Raw genomic sequence first — 22,990 nt, 5'->3', positions numbered from 1 at the left:
TCTTGTTGCGTTTGACACGAGTCTTGACCAAGTAATGCCTCCGATTCTGCATCTTCGAAAACCTTCTCTCTTCCACCTCCATGATGGTCTTCGACTTCAAAATCACCGTTCTTGAAACGTTGAAACCACTCTCGGCACGTTCTTCCACTAATAGCGGCCTCACCATAGGTATTTGAGAGCATTCAATGAGCCTCAGCAGCAAATTTCTTCATATCAAAGCAGAGAATTAAAACCTTCCGCAAATGACGAGAATTTGGCTCGTAAGCTGACATGTTTAATCGAGAATAACTTTTTGATGCAGATACAAATCGACTAATATTTCGATGGCGTTGTGTTTACAAATACCTAAGCTTATTGTATGACATCTACGAGCTATTTATTTCGACCACCACTTACCGCTACAGCCATCTATGCAAAACGGCGGAAGCATAGTTGTACACCTAATATATTATACAAAGTTAGTGTTTTCATATTCTTACTTTTCCAACTTACTTTTGGAATTCGATTCACAGGGTTAGGACTATTGAAATAAGTCGACCAATTTAGACTAAGCCAACGTTTCGTCTATATATTTAGACTTTATGAAGGCAAGTTAATTTGGTCGAATACAATGAAATTATCTGAGTACAGATATTCTCTGTATACTCAGGTTCTGTACAAGGCAATGGCATTGATAAAGTTTAAATATATAGACGAAACGTTAACTTAGTTCAAATTGGTCTATACTTATTTCAATAGTCCTAACCATGTAAATAGAACTTCAACATTTTGGCTAAAGGACGTGAGAACACCGAATACTACTTTTGGATTCGAGGATTTTTGTGAATAATGGCGAAAAAGGATTTACGGAAATCAGATAGTATTTTTTAGGATTTGGTCATTCAGGAAAAACGGCTGGAGATGATTTTGGAAAAGGTTATGGTCAGTGAACTCGAAAAAATTATGTATAAATGAACAAGCACCCAAAAGCTTCTGTCGCCAGGTCTGTGTTCTTCACGACTAGTAAATTCCGAGTACTTTTGGACAAACCCCAAAAAGAGACAATATTTGAAAAAAAAAATGTTTATTACGTCAAGTCATAAAAATCCCCAGGGCTCATCAAACAACATTCCGCGATCCTTTTAACAATGCCCCATAAGCATAACCCACTCGAACTATACAGAACAGATGAAAACATCAATAAATTCAGGGAACACCTCCGGACCATCACGGTGCTCACGGCGTTAAAATTAATGTAAAACATCCCTTATCAGATCCGAGGATTCCATTCAGGACACCCAGCGGGCAGTCTTTCAAAGGCGACTTGATCCTTATCTGACGGTTAAAATGACACCGTACGATCGAGTGTTGGGCATTAAAAAAAGTTCTCAATATGGAGGCCATTCATTAGAGGAGAAACGGTCTGTTGGATGCCCGCAGATTTCTGTGAAACGTTGGAACGTTGTGATTTTCTGTGAGATGATTGAGCTGTTTGTGGGGCAGTGTAGGTTAGAATTAGGAGGTGGCAGGTGGAAGTATCGGTTCGGAGAGTTTTTGTGCGACTGAAAGGGTGTTTGTCAAAGCAGGGTATTTTTAAGTTGGAGGTACAAATGAAAATATTAAATTCTTCGGATAATATAAAAAAAAATTAATTTGTCATCATGTGATGTGCTAATTTTTAATGCAAATCTACAGGGTGATAATTTTCTGGAACAGTGCCCGCTTCTTTCCTCTAGAACTTTTGTTGGTGAACCACTGGTAGTTTAGAAAAATGTAAAACGAAACTACAGTTTTTCGTTTCTTGTTGTTTTGTCGAAACTGCTACCGATTTCAAGAAGAAAATTTGAAACAATTATCTAGTAATCCTCAGGAAAATCCAAAATCCAAATTATTATGAAGATCCAGTTATTAAACTATGATGAATGAATAGATTATAAGTTTTGGTACTTATTTACCCAATATGTAGTGAAAATTAATGAAGATACGATAAACTGGTATAATCATCACAAAAAAGAAGGACTACAAGAAACATCCTGTATCTCGAAAACAAAGGGATTGGCTCATGTTTCTAGGACTTGTTCCTTAAAATTACCCAAAGAATCTCTCATTTTCCTTTGTGAAATGAATGAATCTTGCTATTAAAGGTGTCACAATTAAAGAAGGTGAAAATCTTTCATTTTTTTATTATTGTAGGTACGTTGAATTGAAACAACATTTCTTAATTATTAAATAAGTAGTGGCTTACCCAGACATAAGTCTTGGGGGGATAAAATGTTATAAAAGAAAAAAATTTTGGTTATTCTTTTCCAATATTCTTTGAATATACAGACACTTCTTGAGATTGATTTTCACCTGTCGAAAAGTCAGCTCTTGTATTCAAACTTGAAGATTAGCCTGTATCAATTTTCCTTCTTTTGAAGAAGGTAGGTAATTATAATAAGATTCGAATTAATTTCGAGATCATGCAACACACATTGAGAGTTAAACACGGAATATAATAGACAAATTTTACATCATCAACCTCAAACTAATCAACACAAAATACTAAACCTACTATCCTATCTTGGTGGGTGAAAATGTTGACGCAATAAGTAATGGAATCCAACAAATAAATTCTTTGTCAAGTATGTAGTAGTTTTTCAATGTAAAGTCAAGCCAAGTATTTATTTATCAAGTACTTGAATCATATCAAGCTACTTGATTTTTAGCAGTTTTATTGTGTAGTGTCACATCAACAACAAAATTATGAAATGAGAATGAACATTGTGAAAAATACTTTTATTTATTTAACGTATTGTATACAGGAACCGAAAAAATTAACTTTTTTGAAATAGAAATATAAATAAAACCACTATAAATCATAACAAAATAAAAAATAATAACAAAATGGATTTTGTCAATATTGAGAAATCTCCAGACTTTGTTTGATTTCATAATTTTCCATCCAGGATCGAAGAACATGGGGCGTCTTATAAATTTGTCGCCTTAACTATTGCGAGTTTTTGTAACTGTAAGAGCAGCTCTGGAAAATTGCCTTTCAACAGGAGCTGAAATGTTGGCGTTTATAAAAAATCCTAGGCCATTTTGGCCAAGTTTGGAAAGATATTTCTGAAACTATCAAAATCTACCAATAAATTTCATAGAAATGTGAGAGAACTACTAATAAAGTCACATTGGCGAATGCTTCAGTCTCTCGGCGCTCAAGGAATCCCCTCACTTAGTCTAAGTGCGCACGAGATTGCAGAAATATATACCGTGCGACGCGTGCATATCAAGCTCAAGTAATATCAAGTCAAGCAATAAATATCTAAAATCAAGTCAAACCAAGCTCAAGTATGTAGTTTTTCACGAGCTAGTCAAGTAGTTGGTTAAAATGTCAAGCTATTTGGGTTGATGAATTCCTAATGCTATTTTGTACGCTGAGAACCTTACGAAAAACTTCAAATACTAATTGACCTTAACAAAGTCGAAAAAAAATTCTGTAACGATTCCCTTGTGTGATTATCTTAAAAAATGAACCGAAATTAACAAATCGCCGATTCGAATCGATCGGTAACGCTTCGCCGGCCGCACTCATTCAATCCAGATCGCTTTCGAAACGCCGCGTTCGAATTCGGCAGGGAAATATCCCGCAACATCTAGTCGCGTAAGTACACGGCAAAGGAACGGTGAATAATAAATTGCCAGGCGGTGTATCCGTGTGTTCGGGTGACATTTAAAACGGTGACGGGAGCTGAGAAACGACGTTGACTGAGCTGATTCGATCGATCAACTTGATGCCAGGAATAAATTAGCCGCGAGACCAGAAAACTCGGCTGATGCGGCTTGTTTCCCTTTGCTGTTTTTCTTCTATGTCGCTATTGGGATTGTATTGTTGTTGTAGAGCTACAGAGGGTTATTATTTTGTCCAAATGGGAGTAATTTTGAGGGAATTTCAGGTGAAAATTGATTCTGTCCATCGGAACTTTTGTATATGCGAAAAGTGGGATCAAAATGTGGCAGAGATTTGTAACTTTCAGGGTTGGTTCAGGGTCCAAATATATCGTTAAGTTGGATAATTGGCCTAATCCGTTTGATGGTTCCGGTTGATAATTCATTGGCAAATGTTGAGTTTTTCTTGTGAAAATTTCAGAATTTATTTCAAAGTTGTACATGAAACACATTTTCAATTTACCATTTTTCAAGATTCGGCGCAGATGAAATGCTGAGGTTTCCCAATGGACTAACGCAATCTTATCCTTTTGATGCTCACACCAACAAGATAATATAAAATCCAATAATTGTGAGCATAGAAGTCCTATGATTCATATTATTTGTAAGGATGACCGTTGCCAGATCCACGAATACTAGGTTGAATTTGCTGTAGATCATGTTATTTTGCATTTTATATAAACTATGTAGGAACATGCAAAATAAGATTTTTGATGAACGTTCCTGTAACTGGTTGTATGCTCCTTAGTTATAGAAAACTTCAGAAGCTACAAAGGAGAAACAGTTTATGACTCACCCTGTATAGAGCCCATTACTGAGGAAAGTTAACCAGAATTCAAATATGCACATTGAAATTAATTGACAGGAAATGGTCAGAGGAAAAAAGTTTCCACAACTCTTAGCCGATGTTTCAATATATTTCATTCATCATTGAAATAATTGAGATACAATTTGAAAACCTTCATTGTGGAAAGAATCATACGAAGGTTCCTCCTAATAATTAATCAAGCGATTCCCACACAGAATCCGAATGAATCTGCACTAAAGAACCTAACGAGAAAGGTAGGGTACACCTTTAAGAAAAATACGAAAGCATCCATAAAATCTCCAAAATAGTCTTATCCGTGAGATATGCTGATAATTTTCGAGCATGCCCCCGTACAAACACCAGAAGCCGCCTCTCGCCACTCCTGAAACGCGTATGGCCCAAAACGGAGAGAAGGCCACACGTTATAATTAGAAGCCGGGCGGCGAAAAAAAAACAGAAACATAATTTTTCTTCCCTGTAGTTAAAGAATTGCCGAACTGTGAATAATTCCATATCCGGCTTTAAATCTATTTAATAGTTTCCACGTTTCAACCCCGGGGCCGCGCCTCTGTTTGACGCTTTCGCTCTCGTTTCGACACACTCGTTCCCTTTTCGATACCTCGTTAAGTGTGAAAGAGACTTAACGGCAACTATTTTATTTGATCTGAACGCGTTCAGTTCTGGTATTTTTGTGGTTGATCAAATTTGAAATTTGGAAGAATTTTAGGTGATTTCTGATCTTGTAAGCTGTGAGAAATAGTTATTTGTTTTACTAGGCAGCAAAATAGTAGATTGACTGCCGCGGCTCATAGGACATCAGCCAAGGCAGTCAATATCCTACATATATCAGTATAAACAATCGGAGAAAAAATTATATGTTCAACTATAGGCAGCAAAATAGATTGACTGCCTTGGCTGAATTCCTAGACTTGCTACGATCGGCTATGAACTATCAGCCGCAGCAGTCCATCTTCTACTTTGCCGCCTAGTGCAGCAAATTACTATTCTCGACTCGAACAAAACAGAATTTCGTTGTTTTCTTTTAAATAATCAAGAGAAACATAGAAAATCGAAAATTGAAATATAATTATACTCCCAAATATCTTGGATTTGAACTTGATTCTTCTTTGAATTTCATGGTCCACTAGGAAAATTAATCAAGGATTAATTTTCTTCGAAAATTAGCTGGTTTTTCATGAGGTGCTGATGTCGGATTCATCTTACGGCAGCTTTGGCCTTGATTTTTGCTGCTTATGAACACACTTTTCTGTATGTTTTTATAGTACTCATGATCATAAAATTGATACACAGCTTAACGTTTCCATGAGAATAGTCAGTGAAACCATTATCCACACCTTTGCCTTGATTACCATTGCTATCAAACATTGTGATCATGAAATCTTGGTATACATTTCATTTCTACATAACCTATATATAGATTAATACTCTCCTTCAATCTTATGAAAGTAACAATGAAAATTTGGCGTTCGGAATAGACTTCTTGTAATGTTTCAAACTAAAGTCTAATCGTTGATCCTTCAGAGGAAATTTCAGATTTCAATCTTCCTAGGAAAATTTGGTGCACTTTAAATCAACTTAGGAATGGCCATTGTCGTTGCAATAGTATGCTTTTTAAATGACATTCTGTTCTGTTGAAAGCAAACTATGCGAGTGTGGCGTAGAAGAAACCATTGAACACTTGGTGAATAGTTGTTCAATTTATAAATTTCATGCGATGGTGAGGAATATCAGTCACAAGGAACAGTTGTATACAATTTATTCAATGGCAACGTTTCTGAGCATTTAGCTCCTTCATCAGGCTAAAAACAAAAACCAATTTATAAACAACGGCATGGATCATACAATTGGTGTAGCAATAAAGATAAAAAATACATAAAATGACGTCGCTATACAATAATAAATATGAAATATAAACTAGATGACAAAATAACAATGAATATAAATATAAAGCAAAACAACATAAAACAATTCACGCCAGGTCGGCCAAGGAAACAATAAGATTACAAGAATAAAGCGATCTCACCCCATGAATAACGGTTATAAATCATTCGAATACATCGAAATCAATCATCATTAATTAGTGTAAATATAAATTTCATGGTTCATTTTTTGGAATGGGTCGCTTACTTTGAATAAATATAATGGAAACAATAACATTTGTTATTCCGTTCTGGTTCTTTTCTATTTTGTTTTAGATTCAATTATTATATATGCGTCGTCTACTTTTTAATCTTGGAAAGGTGCACAATTCAACAACGTTTACAAATTATAAGTAAACTGTTTCATCAAAATCAGTGCTCATTTTTGAATGCTGAAAGAAATTTAAGAAGAATTCATGGACGCACATCATTCAATTAATCGACTAGCAATTTAATAATATCTTAACGATGTTGAAGCGTGTATCTTTCTATGATTGAATGGCATAATCTACTAAACATAACCTAATGACATAAAACATGTCAAAAAAGAATCTACAGCGTTACCATTTCAAATTGTATAATTTCTATCAGAAAATATCTGAGTTGAATAAGCGAATTAATATTATTTTCCGATGCTTCTATGCAATTGAAAATCAATACTTCCAACAATAACCATGGTTCCAAAGTATTGTGAAATCCCGAGACGAACTACAGAAAAACATCAAGAAAAACAGACCAAAACAACCTATTATTAATGCGCCAAACGTCGTCATGACCAATTGGCGTCTGTCCTTTGAGACACAAAACAAGTCGGTGTATCCATCAAGCAGACTCATAAGTTCTAATTAAACGGGGCAAACTTTAAAGAGTGTAAAAGTAACGGTGCATAAGACAAGAGAGACGGTCCGTGGTGGTCTCAGTTCGACCGCTGAATAAGAGATTAGTCAAGAGGTTCAAGAACGTCCTAATTATAAGATATAACGCCTAGGTCTCTTTGAAATCCTATACGTTTATTAATTAGTGTATTCAAGATGTTCCGGTATAAAAATGAGAAATGGCCTAGAAGATATCTACACCTGCCGTTTGTGACTGCGTCATGGAAAATAAGTGTGTGGATTTGGAGAAAAGTTGGATTAAGCTTTAACTTACGAGGTTATCCGGATTCCCACACAGTCCACAACTTATTTCCGAGACATTTATTCATCTACATATATCGTATTTGATGTTTCAACTCCCGAATCTTTCTATGAAAGAATTTTATATTATTTTTCTTGAGAGTAAAAGGTGATTTTTGTGGAGAGACTAAATCTCAAACTGAAAAAATTAATTGTTATCTCCGAAAGCAACATGATATATTATCGACAAAACGGTAGAATCATGAAGATATTTTAAAATGTATTTCTAGTTTAACTTTTATGAATATAGGGATGTCTCAACCTTGTCAACTGATGTTAGAGATTTTGGCGTCTTTGGACGACTTTCTACTTAGTTGATGCTGTCTTTTGCTTAGGAGTGTAATGATGTACAATACCACATATCGACGTAAAAATCCTGTTTATTTTGTTCAAACAGCTCTAAATAGCGTTGTTGATTTTGGTCAGCAATGAGCAAGTCATACCATTTCCAGCAAAGCTTTATCATGAACAGAACAAATGTTGAATCGAAATAGGAAATATACCGCCTTCTGATATCTTTCTATCTTACGCTACTTCAGTTTAGGATCGCTCAAAACCATTTCATGGACTGTTTTGATGTTTTCTGGAACAACTGCCGAATTCGGGCGACCAGAGTGTTCAGCATCCTCGGAGGTTTTTTGGCCACGTTTAAAGCCATCATACCATCTTTTAACCGTTCTTGTCGATGGGGCAGAGTCTGATTAACACTTATCAAGCCATTGCTTTGTTTGAAGAGTATTTTTTCTATATAAAAATACTAAAACAAAAACTAAAACAAAATGAAGCGTCACTTGATCTGCAATATCTTGATCTATACTCAAATCTACCTTCTCAAATTTTGGCAATTTCGAAGCTTGATATTAACGAGAAAAAAGTGGTGGAGACAGTCATTGTACTAAAAAATATTTTGTAATCTATAATATATAATCATTATTTCTAATGGCAGAGCTTATTGTTAACGTTGATTTTATCAACCAAACTAGTACTGCGTGATGCATTAATTGAAGATTGATATGATAGATTGTGTGAAATTACTGTGTCTAATTGTAATGAGAAATCCTCTTGAATCTCTTCATCATCACTATGGCATTCTCATTTAGGCACCTATTAATTAATAATTCCCAATGCAAATAACGAAACAAAATCTCATTAAAGATTAACATACTCTGTGTAATAGAAAGAAATACATATTCTTCTAAATCCGTTGATATATTGGACGAAATATAGATGGAATATGAAGAGAAAAGTCTAGAAAATAACGAATATAATTTTATTCAAAACTGAATTCCAAGACAAAAGAAACATGAAATTTCCTCCAGAGACTTTGAACTGAATTCTCCCCGGGTCTGACGAAATCCAATTAAGATCGTCACCGTCCTCTGAAAACCTGCCAGTCCTTGGCAATTTGCTGGATAACACCTCTCTCCTTGAGAGCGCCAGTCCCAGCCACTGAACGGACAATTAAGCCTGCAAAACCGTGAAGCCAGTCAGGCCCGACTTGGCCAAGACGTCTGGATTGATTCATTATTCCACACCTTGCCAAATTGCCTCTTTTTTCTCCTTTCTCAGGCTACCGAATCATAACCTCAAATCGCCCCGTTTCCCATTCTTCCTTTGAAATCATAACGGGTTATTGCCGTTTTTGTCCAACTTTATGGCCTGCACGTTATTAGTAATTAGTATTTTACGAGAAATGTTAATTGTGTGATTCGCTACTGCTTTGACAGTTGCTACTCTCCTCGACTTATTACAGAACAATTTGTTTTGTTCGTCCTCAAATTTGCCACAGCTATCTGTGGCCGCATTCTAGTTATTGATTGGAACGCATAAAACTGTAAAAATCCTGATTCATCTCATTTAACAGTCGAATTTATATTGCTTCTGAAGTGAAACTCAGTTAGAAACGGTACACCGTGAATTCGTTTGATCCAACCTCTCTATTTAATTCCAATAGCTACTTCTGCAACAGTTTATAGCAAAAAACGAAGAATCTTAAACGATACATATCTCCCGATCTTCGAATATTAATTCATTACGTGATAAGACATACTGAGTGTTATCTAAAATAACCAACCAATTCAAGACAGCAATCCAAGACGTGAGTTCTCAGTTCTCACAGTTCAAGGGAGTCAGGTCTACAGTATTCTCTAGTACTTCTGGAGTCCCTCAGGGAAGTAACCTTGGGCCACTCCTCTTCATAATATTTATAAATGATTTGGCGGTGGTAGTAGATGTCGACTGTTTGTTATATGCTGATGATTTCAAAATATACCTGGAGGTAAGCAATGTATCGGACTGCTTGCGACTCGCCTCTAATTTTCAACGCGTTGAAGTGTGGTGTAGAAGAAACAGGTTACCTTTGAACGCTGAGAAGTGTAATGTTATGTCATTTACGCAAAATAAAAATACTAATCCTTCTGATTACACAATAGCGTTTAAACTGTTTAAAGTTCTCCAGAGTCCATCGGTGTTAACTGATTCAGGAGTGAATTTTGATTCGAGACTTCGTTTGTGCCACACATTGATGCTACCATGTCTGCTGCGAATGGGCTCATCCCTGTGTAATTCTTAACAAAATCTTCGTGCACTTCTAATGCCTTAAGCATCCAATAGCCTTTAATTCTGACAACAAAATTGTAAACTAAAAAACTCTAGGTAAATATAATAGTACTTTACTCACTCTCCCTCTCGGTCCAATTCTTCTAAAAATGTTTATTAACACCTGAACCAACTTAGCAACTAGTTTAGAACATATCAGCAAAAATTAGTACAGGATAAAATTTGTTGTTGAATGGTATTATTGCAATTATCAAACAAATATTCGAATCTAAAACAATTCAATAGATTCTAAATTGAACCAAACATTAAAAAATATTTGAAGTATTATAACTTTTGCTGAATATTTCAATTCTTTTTTACCCATTGAATAAAGCGATACAATGTTTTTTTGGTGAAATGTAGTATCAGAGTAAGATGTTTTGAAAATTTCATTGGGATTTCGAGATAAATGAATATTAATTGTTTTTTTTCATTGATACAAGTTTTTTTTAATTTTTCAAAAATTTTAAATATTTTTTCATGAAATATCTAATGAAACATTGTGTGAAATTGTAACGTGAAACATGATTCAATTTCAATATTTATACTCACAAGAGATATCCAGAGTAACATTTCCTTCCTTTTTAAACCTAGGTACTTCTGATAAATTGTTATGAGAAAGATCCAAATGAGACAGATTATACAGATTAACAAGTGACCTCTCATCAAATCTACTTATACTATTGGATGACAGATTGAGGCAAGATATGAGGGTAAGCTTGGAAAATTCACCAGAAATTCTATTAATGTGGCCATCTGTTATTGTCATATACCTCAACCTTTTCCAAGTTGGCTGAGTTACATTCAAAATATCCAGACTTGCATTTCTTACATGTAAGGCTTCAACAATACCATTGCCACTCACTCCTGGAATTATGTTTATATTATTTTTTTTTTCACCACCAAAGGACGGGTTCTGACCATAGACATACATATTATAATTCACACTAGTTGGAAAATAGTTTTTTGTATTAGTTTCGTTAATGTGATTTATAATGCAGTCTGCTCAATACTATCAATAGTTTTTCCCCAAAAAAAAAGTAAGTGAGAAAATTTGTGCACTGGCAACTGAACCCTAAACTCCAATTATAAATATTATTCAACAATGCTATCGTTCAATAAAGAAAAAATTATTCTCAGTATAAATAACTAATATACTCATATTTCCTAGACCAGCCTCTAGAGTTAGAAATACATTTTATATGCCGACACCTCGAACGAATACATTGAAGTATTCACCTCTTTATAATTTGTGTGATGTCTGTAATACTGTAAGTTCTCACTTGCGATAATTTTAATTGTTCCATTTCAAATATCAGATCTTATTATTTTGACTGACTGAGTATTTTTTGGTTGCACAATCTCAGGAAGTGGTTTGGCCAGACATCCATACAACTTTTTAGAAACGCAGCGAACAAGATAAAACTTGCCATGTTGATTGCCAACGTCCGGAACGGATAGGGCACGCCAAGAAGAAGAAGAGTATTTTTTGTTGCCTTTTTTTCTCAGAATATGTAATATATGTTTATACATTATTTTTCCTATGCTCCTTGTTCTGTAGTTGGGTTTAAACCTGTTGGACATTGTATATATTAAATAAATAAATCTATTTTTTTTTTCTATTGCAGGAGGATGTTTCCAACAGTACGGGTTTCTTTCACCGGCATAAGGCCTGACCAGAGGTACGCGGTGATCCTCGACATAGTTCCTGTAGATAATAAAAGATATCGGTACGCTTACCATAGATCATCATGGTTGGTAGCTGGAAAAGCTGACCCACCAGCCCCATGTAGAAAATATGCCCATCCCGACTCTCCTTACACTGGAGAACAGCTCAGAAAACAAGTGGTGTCCTTTGAGAAGGTGAAATTAACGAATAACGAGATGGACAAACATGGACACGTAAGTTTTGAATCTGCTCAACATGAAACATCGAATATTTACTGAACTTTTTGTCTTACAGTTGGTCCTGAATTCAATGCACAAATATCAACCGAGAGTGCATATAGTTATAAGACCTGAAGGAGCTCCTGGCAACGTTGTCGACTTGGAAAACGAGGCTTACAAGACTTTCATTTTCCCCGAAACAGTTTTTACAGCAGTTACGGCATATCAGAATCAGTTGGTAAGTCTCCACAGTTTTTTAATTCCTTTGTAATCACTGATATAAAATAAGAGATGAGGGGCTCTAGTGAGACCCCTGGAGTACCCCTTGAAGCTTTGCCAAAATTAGTGAATCCTGAGGAAAAGCAGAGAGATTTAGCAGATTCGTTAGATATTAACAGAAAAAGATAAAAACTAGTTTTTACTTCGACAATACTTTTATTTAGCACTTTACATATCTTAAATGGAGTCTGATGAGCTACACAGAGGTCTTCATTCTGTTTAGAGCGCTTCCGGCTTTGAACCATTCAATTTGAACCTTGTTAAAAGTATGACTCAACTTTATAGTTTCTGTTTTTCCATTTGCGTGTTTTACCAAGCACTCGAGATCTTTACCTGGAGATAGTTTCGCAAGTCCTATCACGCTTATTTTGTCTGTAGGTAAAATTTCGATGTAATCTGCCGGGTTGGTGAATGTCAAAGGCAACAAACCTTGTTTTTTCAAGTTGGTTTCGTGGATTCTAGCGAAAGATTTGACTATGATGGCTTTGCCACCCAGATGTCTTGGTTCAAGTGCTGCATGCTCTCTGGAGCTGCCTTCTCCGTAATTATCTTCTCCTATAACAACCCAACTCATTTTGTTGGCTTTGTAATGTCGGGCGACATTAGGGACAGTATCCCACTCGCCAGTAAGTCTATTCTTCACCAGATTCATCTGTCCATTCTCCTCATTTATAGCTCCAATGAAGAGGTTATTCGAGATGTTGTCCAGATGTCCTCTATAGTCCAACCAAGGTCCTGCTGGTGATATATGATCAGTTGTACACTTCCCTCTAATCTTGATGAGGATAAACATATCCAGCATATCTTTGCCATCCCATTTGGCGAAGGGTTCTAACTTGGATAACCTCTTGGATGAAGGGTCAATTTTAATTTGTACCGACTCAGCGTTATCTTCTGGTTTAACGTACAATTTCGAACTTCCTTCGGCAAAACCTTGAGGTGGAAATTCAGATCCTTTCGGCGGTGTCAGTTGAAACTTCTTCCCTTCTTTATCGGTGAGCATGTCTTTCGTTGGATCGAATTTGAGAGTACCCTCCATACTCATAGCAGTGACGATTTCTGGAGAAGACAGAAAAGAGTGGGTGCCTGGATTCAAATCATTTCTACCGCTGAAATTTCTGTTATACGAGCATAAAATGGTGTTTTTTTGGCCCATTTTAACGTCGTGTCTATCCCATTGACCTATACAAGGACCGCATGCGTTAGCTAGGACTGTACCTCCAAACTCTGTGAATAACTTGATGAGTCCATCTCTTTCCATTGTGAGGCGGATTTGTTCGGAACCCGGTGTTATGTAGAATGGGATTTTAGCTTTCACACCACGACTTAGAGCTTCTTTAACTAGAGAAGCACATCGTGTCATGTCTTCGTAGGAACTGTTGGTACAAGAACCAATGAGGGCATTTTTTATGTTTATAGGCCATTTTTTTTGTTTTGCGTTGCTTCCCAGTTTGCTTATGGGGTTGATTAAATCTGGACTGTAAGGTCCGTTAACGTGCGGTTCAAGTGTGTTCAAGTCCATATCTATAACAATATCGTATTTGCAGTTCTCGTCAGGGCTCAATAGGTCTTTCTTGTATTCATCAGCTATTTTCATAATGTCATCTCTACCTGTAGCTTTAAGGTAATTCCTCATCCTTTCATTGTAAGGGAATACGGAAGTTGTAGCTCCTAACTCTGCCCCCATGTTGCAAATGGTGGCCATCCCAGTTGCCGAAATTTCTTCAGTACCTGGACCGAAATATTCTAAGATGGCACCTGTGCCACCTTTGACGCTCAAAATTCCAGCCAGTTTCAGAATTATATCTTTGGGGCATGTCCAACCTGAAGGTTTACCTACAAGTTTTATTCCAAAATATCTGGGACACTTGACCTCCCAAGGAATGTTAGCCATAACGTCTACAGCGTCTGCTCCCCCAACTCCAATACAAAGTCCGGCCAAGCCACCACCATTCGGCGTGTGAGAATCTGTACCAATCATTAAGAGACCCGGAAAAGCATAGTTTTCTAGGAAGATTTGATGTATGATTCCTGCTCCTGGTCTCCAGAAACCTATCCCATATTTTTGGGACGCCGAGCCCAAGAAGTCAAAGACTTCCTTGCTCATTTCTATAGACCTCTTGAGGTCGCTTTCAGCATTCTTCTGGGCCACTATGAGATGATCACAATGTATGGTGGTTGGAACTGCAACTCTTGATAAACCACTTGAGATGAACTGCAACACCGCCATTTGGGCAGTGGCGTCCTGCATAGCTACCCTGTCGGGCCTCAGTCTAAGATAGCTCATGCCTCTTTGTATTTCTTGGTGTTCAGGGTCGTCCAGATGGGAATACAGGACTTTTTCGCCTAGTGTCAGTGGATGATTCAATTTTTGTCTGACTACCTGCAGTTTTTTTGAGAGACGTTCGTAGGGCAGTGGTGCTTTGTCGAATTTACTCATAGGGACTGAGATGGAGTATTTTCTTGATAGATGTAGTATTTTCAGCATGTTTCTTCCACTCTTCTAAACACATGACGTTCAATTATCATGAATGTCAAATTGTGAGTTGGAGTAGTTCAATGTTTATAAGGTAGTTCAAACGCTTTGGAGTTCCATAGAATTTTCGTTTTATCCTTCCAATAGGCGAGTTCAGCAGACTCAACAGTTGTGGAACAGTTGTTAATATTCTATAAATTTCTGCTGAACGAATTCTATCAGTTTCTGCTACGGAGAAGTCGCCATCTTTGGTAGCGAATTTATTTTATGCTACTTTTTGGTAACATGTTGAGTAACTGACATTAGTGACAGTTTTGATAATGATTTTAGGACGATATTTAAATTTCAAATATAGCAATAATGGAAACTGAAACTATACGTGTTGAAAGCAAATAAACTTTATTATTATTATTAACATCCTGAAATGTTTCTCTGAATGACTTTCCCATATATTGAAAAATAAAATAGTAATAATAACGAAAGCAAACTTGGAAATAAAAATCGATATTGTAACAGAAAATTGTCTCTCATCATAACGTAACCCTCAATAAGAAAAGAAGCAACCCGAGCAGAGAATACTAACGTTACCAAACTGATACCTCTCACGCTACCGATTTTTCTGCTGAAGATGATATAATGTTGATCCATAGAGTAATAAACATTGATAGAGAGAGTATACACAACTTTTACATGGTTAGATTACGCTGTCGGATTGTGATATATTTTCAAATCCACAATTTTACTATACCATTATGAATGTATATTATATTGAATGAAATATATTTATTTGAGTGATTCCCAATTAAATATGCAAATTTTAATATTTGAAATCCGATATTTTTCCTAATTGTCGGATTTATAATAAGCAGAATATTTATTATTTTTTGTATCTACCTGCTGAAATCCAAGGTTTGGCAACTTCTGCTCTCCTAGTGTCAACGGTTTTTCCACGTCGCTTGGCGGGCTTGAAGTTTGTTTTCTGAATTTCTGATATATTTGGGTATTTATTTAAATATATTTTGAGTTGATGTGAAACGTAGATTCATTATGGGACATAAGAAGTGCGTTCGCTGTGGAGAAACTCGCGAATTGAGTGAAATATCGTAACACTAATATGTTTTCGTTTCCGCGCGCTTCATGTCAAATTTGATAGTTCATGTTGAGGACAAAATTAGCTTGCTGAAAATGACACATGCTCCTTCTATCTATGTTTATTACTCTGAGTGTTGATCTAATATACATATTTGGCGACTCTCAGGAGATTGAGCTATTATAGCCATAGCTCTGTTTGTCAGTTTCGAAGATAAATACTCTCTAATTTTTCACTCAACTGTTCTATATTTCCATGTAAAACCTCTATTTTCGGTCCTTTGACTTCAAAGACTCCCATCAAGGAGAAGATAAATAGAAATAATGAGTGAAACAACCCACAACGTCGCTTTGAGAAACTGCTCCATTGACCGCCCATGTTGTCAGATCTCTGTCGCATATCGGTTGAAATCGGCACATCACGAGGCAATTATACAAGATGTACAACCTGACAGAGTAAAATGTCTACGTGGCTCCAGTAAAAAGGTTATCAGTTCATAAATTCGCCACACTGGTGACGAACCACGTTGCCGAACAATAAACTATGGGGGGAACGCTATAGTTAGCTACTGAAGTGACAGAAAACCCATCATATCTTCATCACCTCGCGGTAATTTTCTATTTTAAACCACGTCTTGCACCGTTCAGATGCTAATGTGTGGTCTCCGCTGATGAGCGAGTATACAAAAACGACTAATGTTTCTTTGTTGTAGGGTGAAGTTGACGTTTGGAAGTTTTGGGTAGCATTTTTGAATGGGCCGGAAGAAGTTGATTTTCAAATGAAAAGGAGATTCCTTTAGTAGTTTCGGAAATAAGCCTGCACATATAGACAGACAAAAATTTGTTTAAATGATGCCTTACGTTTTTTTTTTATCGTATACACAAGCTATTTGATTGGTTTTCATTTATATATGTACCAATTGAAAAGACCTAGGTCTACCATAGTAAAATACATGTTTATAGCAAAATTCGATTTTATTATTCAATATACTTGCCTTGGATGGCTATACAGCGATTATAGCGATCTTTCGGCGAATACTTTTTCATTGGCGCTAAATATCTTTCCAGCGAGCATTCTTTTGAGGTCTGAGAACAAAAAAAAAGTCGCTGGGGGCCAGAACTGGCAGATACGGTGGATGCAGAAGCAATTCGAAGCCCAATTCATGCAATTTTGCCATTGTTTTCATTGATTTGTGACACGGCGCATTGTCTTGATGAAACAGTACTATTTTCTTCAAATAGGGCCGTTTTTTTAATGATTTCATACTTTAAACGATCCAATATCTAACGTTATGTTATAATCCCTATTGATGGTCTGGCACTTTTGGAGGTAATTAATGAATATTATACCTTGCGCATCTCAGAATACCAATGCCTTAACCTTGCCAGCTGACTGTTGTGTTTTTCCTCGCTTTGGATTCGTTTCGTCATATGCAGTCCACTCAGCTAACTGGCGATTGGACTCCGGATTGAAACGATGGTGCCATGTTTCATCCATTGTCACATACCGATGCAAAAATTCAGGTTTATTGCACTAAAACAGCTTCAAACACTGCTCACAATCATTAACACGTTGTTGCTTTTGATCGATTGCGAGCTCGCGCGGCACCCACTTTGCACACAGCTTTGTCATGTACAAATATTCGTGAATGATTCGATGTACACGTTCAGATGATATCTTCACAATGTCTGCTATCTCGATCAACTTCACTTTACGGTCATTCAAAATTTTTTTTGTGAACTTTTTTGATTTTTTCGTCGGTGACAGCCTCTTTTGGTCGCCCACTGCGTTCGCAGTCTTCAGTGCTCATTTCACCACGTTTGAACTCAGCATACCAATCAATGATGGTTGATTTTCCTGGTGCAGATCCCGGAAACTCTCCATCAAGCCAATATTTGGCTTCAACTGTTTTTTCCCTTCAAAAAGCAATATTTTATCAGCACACGAACATGGGATTTTATTGGTAAGGCCTGAAACTTGAATGAAATGTTATTGAAGTCATGAGAAGATAATGAGTGATATTTTATAAAGGATGTCATTTCCTGAAATATTGTCATTTCCAGAAAAGTGGATTGAAATATAAAAACTCCAAGATTTTTGTTGATTCAAGGTGTTGCAACCTTCGAACAATGAGGCAAGAATGTGAATCTGTGGAATTGGCTATAACATTTTTTTCTCGAGTGCACACTATCTAAGTTAAAGTTTTTACACGATATTTCGAAAACAACAGTTCCAAATTCAGAAACAAAAACTAACTATTCACCATATAGTCATTCACCTCAACCATTCCCCATTTTTTTGTACTTTGTACAAACGCGAAACAAGAATGTCGCTCCCCACGTTCCAGAAATCGTCTCCGGGACTTTCGTAGACCGTAAATCACCTGAACAGATGCCATGTCTCCTTAATCATGCGTTGCAGACGCGACAATATTTATACATCATCAGATTAAGCATGTCCCCAACGAAATATCGCTGACCAAACTGTTGCTATCTCTCAATTAACAGGATCTCACCTCTGCCGCTCTTGGAGATGCTCCAACTCGCGTACCGCCTTTGAAGCGCGTAGAGCGCATCCAGCGATTGGAGGATCAACGTTGGGATGAGCAAGATGACGCTTTATCCTAATTTGATACGGTATGATTGTGGATATGAAGATTTGGAAATTGCTGTTTTATTTGGTGAAACTCGATCGTAATCACAATTATTGAAGGTTGGGTATCGGGGGTTCCACAGGGTGGCGTTCTGAAACTACTGAAATTCTACAGGGTCTTGCCGGGTTGGAGATAAAGACGAAAATGAGAGATTTTTTGGATGAATTCAGGAGAAAAATCGTTTGAATTTCGGCTTGCAAAAAAATTGTTTTCGATATTTTCTTGTAGTCCTACCTTCTGAGGAAAATGACGCATTTCCTAATTTAATGCGATCTGATTGTGGATATGAAGATTTGAAAATTTCTGTTTCATTTGGTGAAATTCGTTCTTAGTCACAATTATTGAAGACCAGAGATCGGGGTTTCCACAGGGAGGCGTTCTGAAACTACTAAAATTCTACAGGGGTGTGGATTAATTGGAGGTACAACGATAATAAGAGTTTCTTTGGATAATTTCAAGAAAAAACGTCGTTTTAAATTAGGAATCGCAAACTTTTGTTTTCTACATACATGGTGTTCCTTGTACTCCTCCTTTTTTACCGGTTTATCGAATCTTTATGGATCATTGTTGCAGATCAGGAAAATAAGCACCAGAACTAAATTAATGTATTCATCACAGTTTACTAACAGGATTTTCATGATGATTTGAATTTTCTTGAGGATTACGAGAAAATTGCTGGAATTTACTTCTCGAAATGGGTAGCACATACAATACAACTACAAGAAACCAAATAGTTCAGTACTAGGTCAATGTTCCTTTTTACGTTTTTTCAAACTACAAGTAGTCTATCCGAAAGAAGTTCTGGAGTAACAAAGATTTCCAGAAAAAATATCCTCCTATGAGTTTGCAATCAGAATTGGCTTAACATGCGATGTCAACTCTATACTCTATAGTGAAATATCTATGCCAAATTTCGGTTGATTATCTTGTTAAGTGTAGACGTTATGAGAAAAAAATTGAGTTGGATCTAGCAACTCAGTTGAATTATTCAATAAAAGACAGACCTTGTGAGATAAATTAAATCGCGAGTACAATTTCATTAGTAATAGATTGAAAACTCAGAGTAAAAATCATAGATAGAGGGAGCATATGGTTTTCTGTCACTCCGGTAGCTAACTATAGCGTTCCCTTCATAGGTAGTTTACTGTTCGGCAACGTCGTTCGTCACCAGTGTGGCGAATTTATGAACTGATAACCTTTTTCCTGGAGCCACGTAGACATTTCACTCTGTCAGGTTGTACATCTTGTATAATTGCCTCATGATGTGCCGATTTCAACCGATATGCGACAGAGATCTGATAACATGGGCGGTCAATGGAGCAGTTTCTCAAAGCGACGTTGTGGGTTGTTTCACTCATTATTTCTATTTATCTTCTCGTTGACGGGACGCTTTGAAGTCAAAGGACCGAAAATAGAGGTTTTACATCGGAATATAGAACAGTTGAGTGAAAAATTAGAGAGTATTTATCTTCGAAACTGACAAACAGATATATGGCTATAATAGCTCAATCTCGTGACAATCACCAAATATGTATATTAGATCTGCATTCAAAGTAATAAACATAGAAAGAGGGAGCATATGTCATTTTCAGTAAGCACTTTTGTCCCCATCATGAACTATCAAATTTGATATGAAGCGCACGGAAATGAAAACATATCACTGATACGATATTTCACTCAATTCGCGAGTTTCTCCACAGCGAACGCACTTCGTATGTCCCATAATGAATCAACGGTTCATATAAACTCAAAATATATTGAAATAAATACCTAAATATATCAGAAATTCAGAAAAAAAACTTCAAGCGCGCCAACCGACGTGAAACAACCGATGAGACTAGGAGAGAAAAAGTTGCCAAACCTTGGATTTCAGCAGGTAGATACAGAAAATAATGAATAATTCTGCTCACTTTAAATTCGTCAATTAGGGAAAATATCGAATTCCAAATATTCAAATTTGCATATTTAATCGAGAATCACTCAAATAGATATATTTCATTCATAATGATATAGTAAAATTGTGGATTTGAAAATATATCACAATCCGACAACGTAATCTAACCATGTTGGGGACCTGTAAAAATTGCGTATACTCCCTCTATGTTTATTACTCTATAGCCTATGGATTTGTCAAACAATCCAAATTAGGAAGTAATTATGCCGCATATAAATGCAGTGACGAAAGGTGGAATAATCGCAAAATTATACGATGAGTGGAAGAAATGATTAGAGAATATTGTTCCATATTATATAGATCGTTGACCAGAAGATTAAGAGAAATCATAGAGCACAATGGCGGGAAAAAGTCGATTTCATACTAACAACATCTGTCCCATTTTGTTTTCTTTTTTTTTACCGCAACTAAGCCCCCAAACAGAATTGGCCGAGTTCAGTATCTGCATAGCTGACCGCCCTCTTCACACATCCAACTCTTCCCAACTAAAAACCCATCATAAACGCTTTTCAATTAAACCCTCCAACCAACGTCATCAAAAATAAAGTACGACACACGTAAACGGACAAATTACGCGTTCCCCCTGTCAAGAAATCGTTCCCGACAGCCGCAGAAGACATCCATCCCGCAGGATAACCTCATATATCAGCCCTCGGAGACGCGCCAGGAATCCGAGGAACGGCCCATCCCGGGGGCTCGTTAGTGCCTTCCTAACACATCGATGTTGTGAAATGTGTCATGTAAACTCGCTCCAGCCCCATCCAGGCCATCAGTCACTCGTCGTCTGAGATGGCGCTGCCGCAGAGATGCAAAGCAAGATGAAACATCGTCTCGAATGGCTTGCCACACACGCGTTCCTTGTGAAACGTCCCGTCTCATTTAAAAACTATTATTTATGATTGCCCCGGTCGCGGAATGCGCCTCCACGACCTCTTTTTTAAGATGTTGCCGTTGCTACTTATTATGTTACGGCTTCCGAGCCCCACATCGGTCTGTCCCTGAGGGATCGGGGAGATCGGTTTTCAAGGATGTTAAGGAATTGGAGATTGCTCGTTCCTTAAACGTGTAGAAATGTACACTTCATTTCACAAAAGGAGTGAAACATTTTGAAAATTGATATAATGGCAACAATGCGCATTATTTTTTGACATTTCTTATGTCATTTGTGTTAGGTTAGGTCGCGGAGAAATAACGCTAGAACAACGTTTTGGAGTCGACAAATTGTTTTATGAGAATCGATACTCAATTGTGAATACCGAGGAAATTTGAGAATAATTCAGTTAATCGGTTTAATATTCGTCGTATTGTGGTCAAATTTGAGAGTGAATTTTTTTTACACCTGTCCGAGAGTACCAGTTCGATGAAGAAATGCAAGCACATAAAAGAATATTGATTTACTATCAGCAAATATAAGAGAAAATGCAAAGTTATCTGAATAATTTAATTGGTTTCAAAACGCCACTCTGTGGAACCCCGGATATCTAATCTTTTATAATTGTGAAAACACAATTCACAATTTGGTTTTTTCCAATTTGAGAACACCTTGTGTAATGCAAGATATTCCTTACTATTTCTCAATTGTTTTCATTATTCAGTATTTTATGCATTTTTCAAATGTTTTACCAACATAATGTATCTTGACTCTTCACCTTATTTCTGTTACATCGACATCTGCTGAATTGTGCTCATTCAGAAGCTTCATCTTTGATATTCAGAAATTTTTTTTTAATGAAATTTTGAGAAACCTGCATTTTTAGTTTGGTTATCCCTTGACAAAAATAAGGTAAAAGGTATCTCATTTTGCAAAGCTCTACTCGTTGAACCAAGATCGCGCAGGCACCGTGTTCTGAATGATTCTTTCAATTATATTAGATTCAGAACAAGGAAATTGGGTGTCTTACGAGTTGAAGCCGAGAGATGTTGAACGGCCTTTATTTGTTGTGAACATCTGCTTGCAAGGCAAAGACGGAAGAGAGAGAGAATCATGAATTTATAACCAGTTTTTACAATAAAGCCTCGAATTTCGGAAAAAAACGGTGGAAGCAAAGTTGTACGCCTATGTATTATTATTGATTATTCATTTTTCTGCTTTGAGAGTTTCGTGTCTGTTGAAATGCACTTTTGTTTAATTCATGAAAAAAAATGTTTGATCTTAATGAAACCCAAATGAAAGATTAGATATACATACTGTTTTCTTTCATTGAAAAGGTCATCACGACTTTTTTTATCTTCATATCGTTATGTTTAACTACTTTTCAGTAAATTTCGATCAATTTGGATCAGAGACCTATTTTACCAAGCTATTCTTCCACTTTTCACTCAAATTATTTTCGAATGAATGACTTTAATCGACATATAAAAGTGCGTTGTGAAAAATCAACGAAAATTTGTGGTGTATTTTGGTTCATTTGGTCCTAGAATTACTCAATACGTGACACAG

At 36.5% G+C, this 22,990-nt stretch overlaps 2 protein-coding genes and 1 long non-coding RNA gene across 5 annotated transcripts in view; 1 reads left to right on the top strand and 2 right to left on the bottom strand.

The window, feature by feature from the left end:
- Positions 1-22,990, top strand: part of LOC123678103 (T-box transcription factor TBX20-like) — a 79,912-nt gene that overhangs the window by 43,009 nt on the left and 13,913 nt on the right. For all 3 annotated transcript variants that reach the window (XM_045614908.1, XM_045614907.1, XM_045614906.1), the window contains exons 3-4: positions 11,840-12,113; positions 12,175-12,336. In XM_045614908.1, the coding sequence (XP_045470864.1) occupies positions 11,840-12,113; positions 12,175-12,336 (436 nt within the window). The remainder of the gene's footprint in view (positions 1-11,839; positions 12,114-12,174; positions 12,337-22,990) is intronic.
- On the bottom strand, positions 10,384-11,279 carry LOC123678104. Its single transcript, XR_006747193.1, has 2 exons — positions 10,764-11,279; positions 10,384-10,440 (listed from the first exon to the last, which is right to left on the bottom strand). It is a non-coding gene; the product is annotated as an uncharacterized LOC123678104 (long non-coding RNA).
- LOC123678102 (probable aconitate hydratase, mitochondrial) lies at positions 12,514-15,042 on the bottom strand. Its single transcript, XM_045614904.1, has one exon. It carries the CDS (start codon positions 14,863-14,865, stop codon positions 12,574-12,576), a length of 2,292 nt encoding a protein of 763 aa, XP_045470860.1. The 5' UTR covers positions 14,866-15,042; the 3' UTR covers positions 12,514-12,573.

Source organism: Harmonia axyridis, chromosome 4, assembly GCF_914767665.1.
Source record: "Harmonia axyridis chromosome 4, icHarAxyr1.1, whole genome shotgun sequence".
Lineage (NCBI taxonomy): Eukaryota > Metazoa > Arthropoda > Insecta > Coleoptera > Coccinellidae > Harmonia > Harmonia axyridis.
This window is presented reverse-complemented; position numbering and strand designations above follow the sequence as displayed.

Bases quoted from the DNA above. Each gene is read 5' to 3' on its own strand.
- LOC123678102 (XM_045614904.1), bottom strand. From the start codon at position 14,865: ATGCTGAAAATACTACATCTATCAAGAAAATACTCCATCTCAGTCCCT.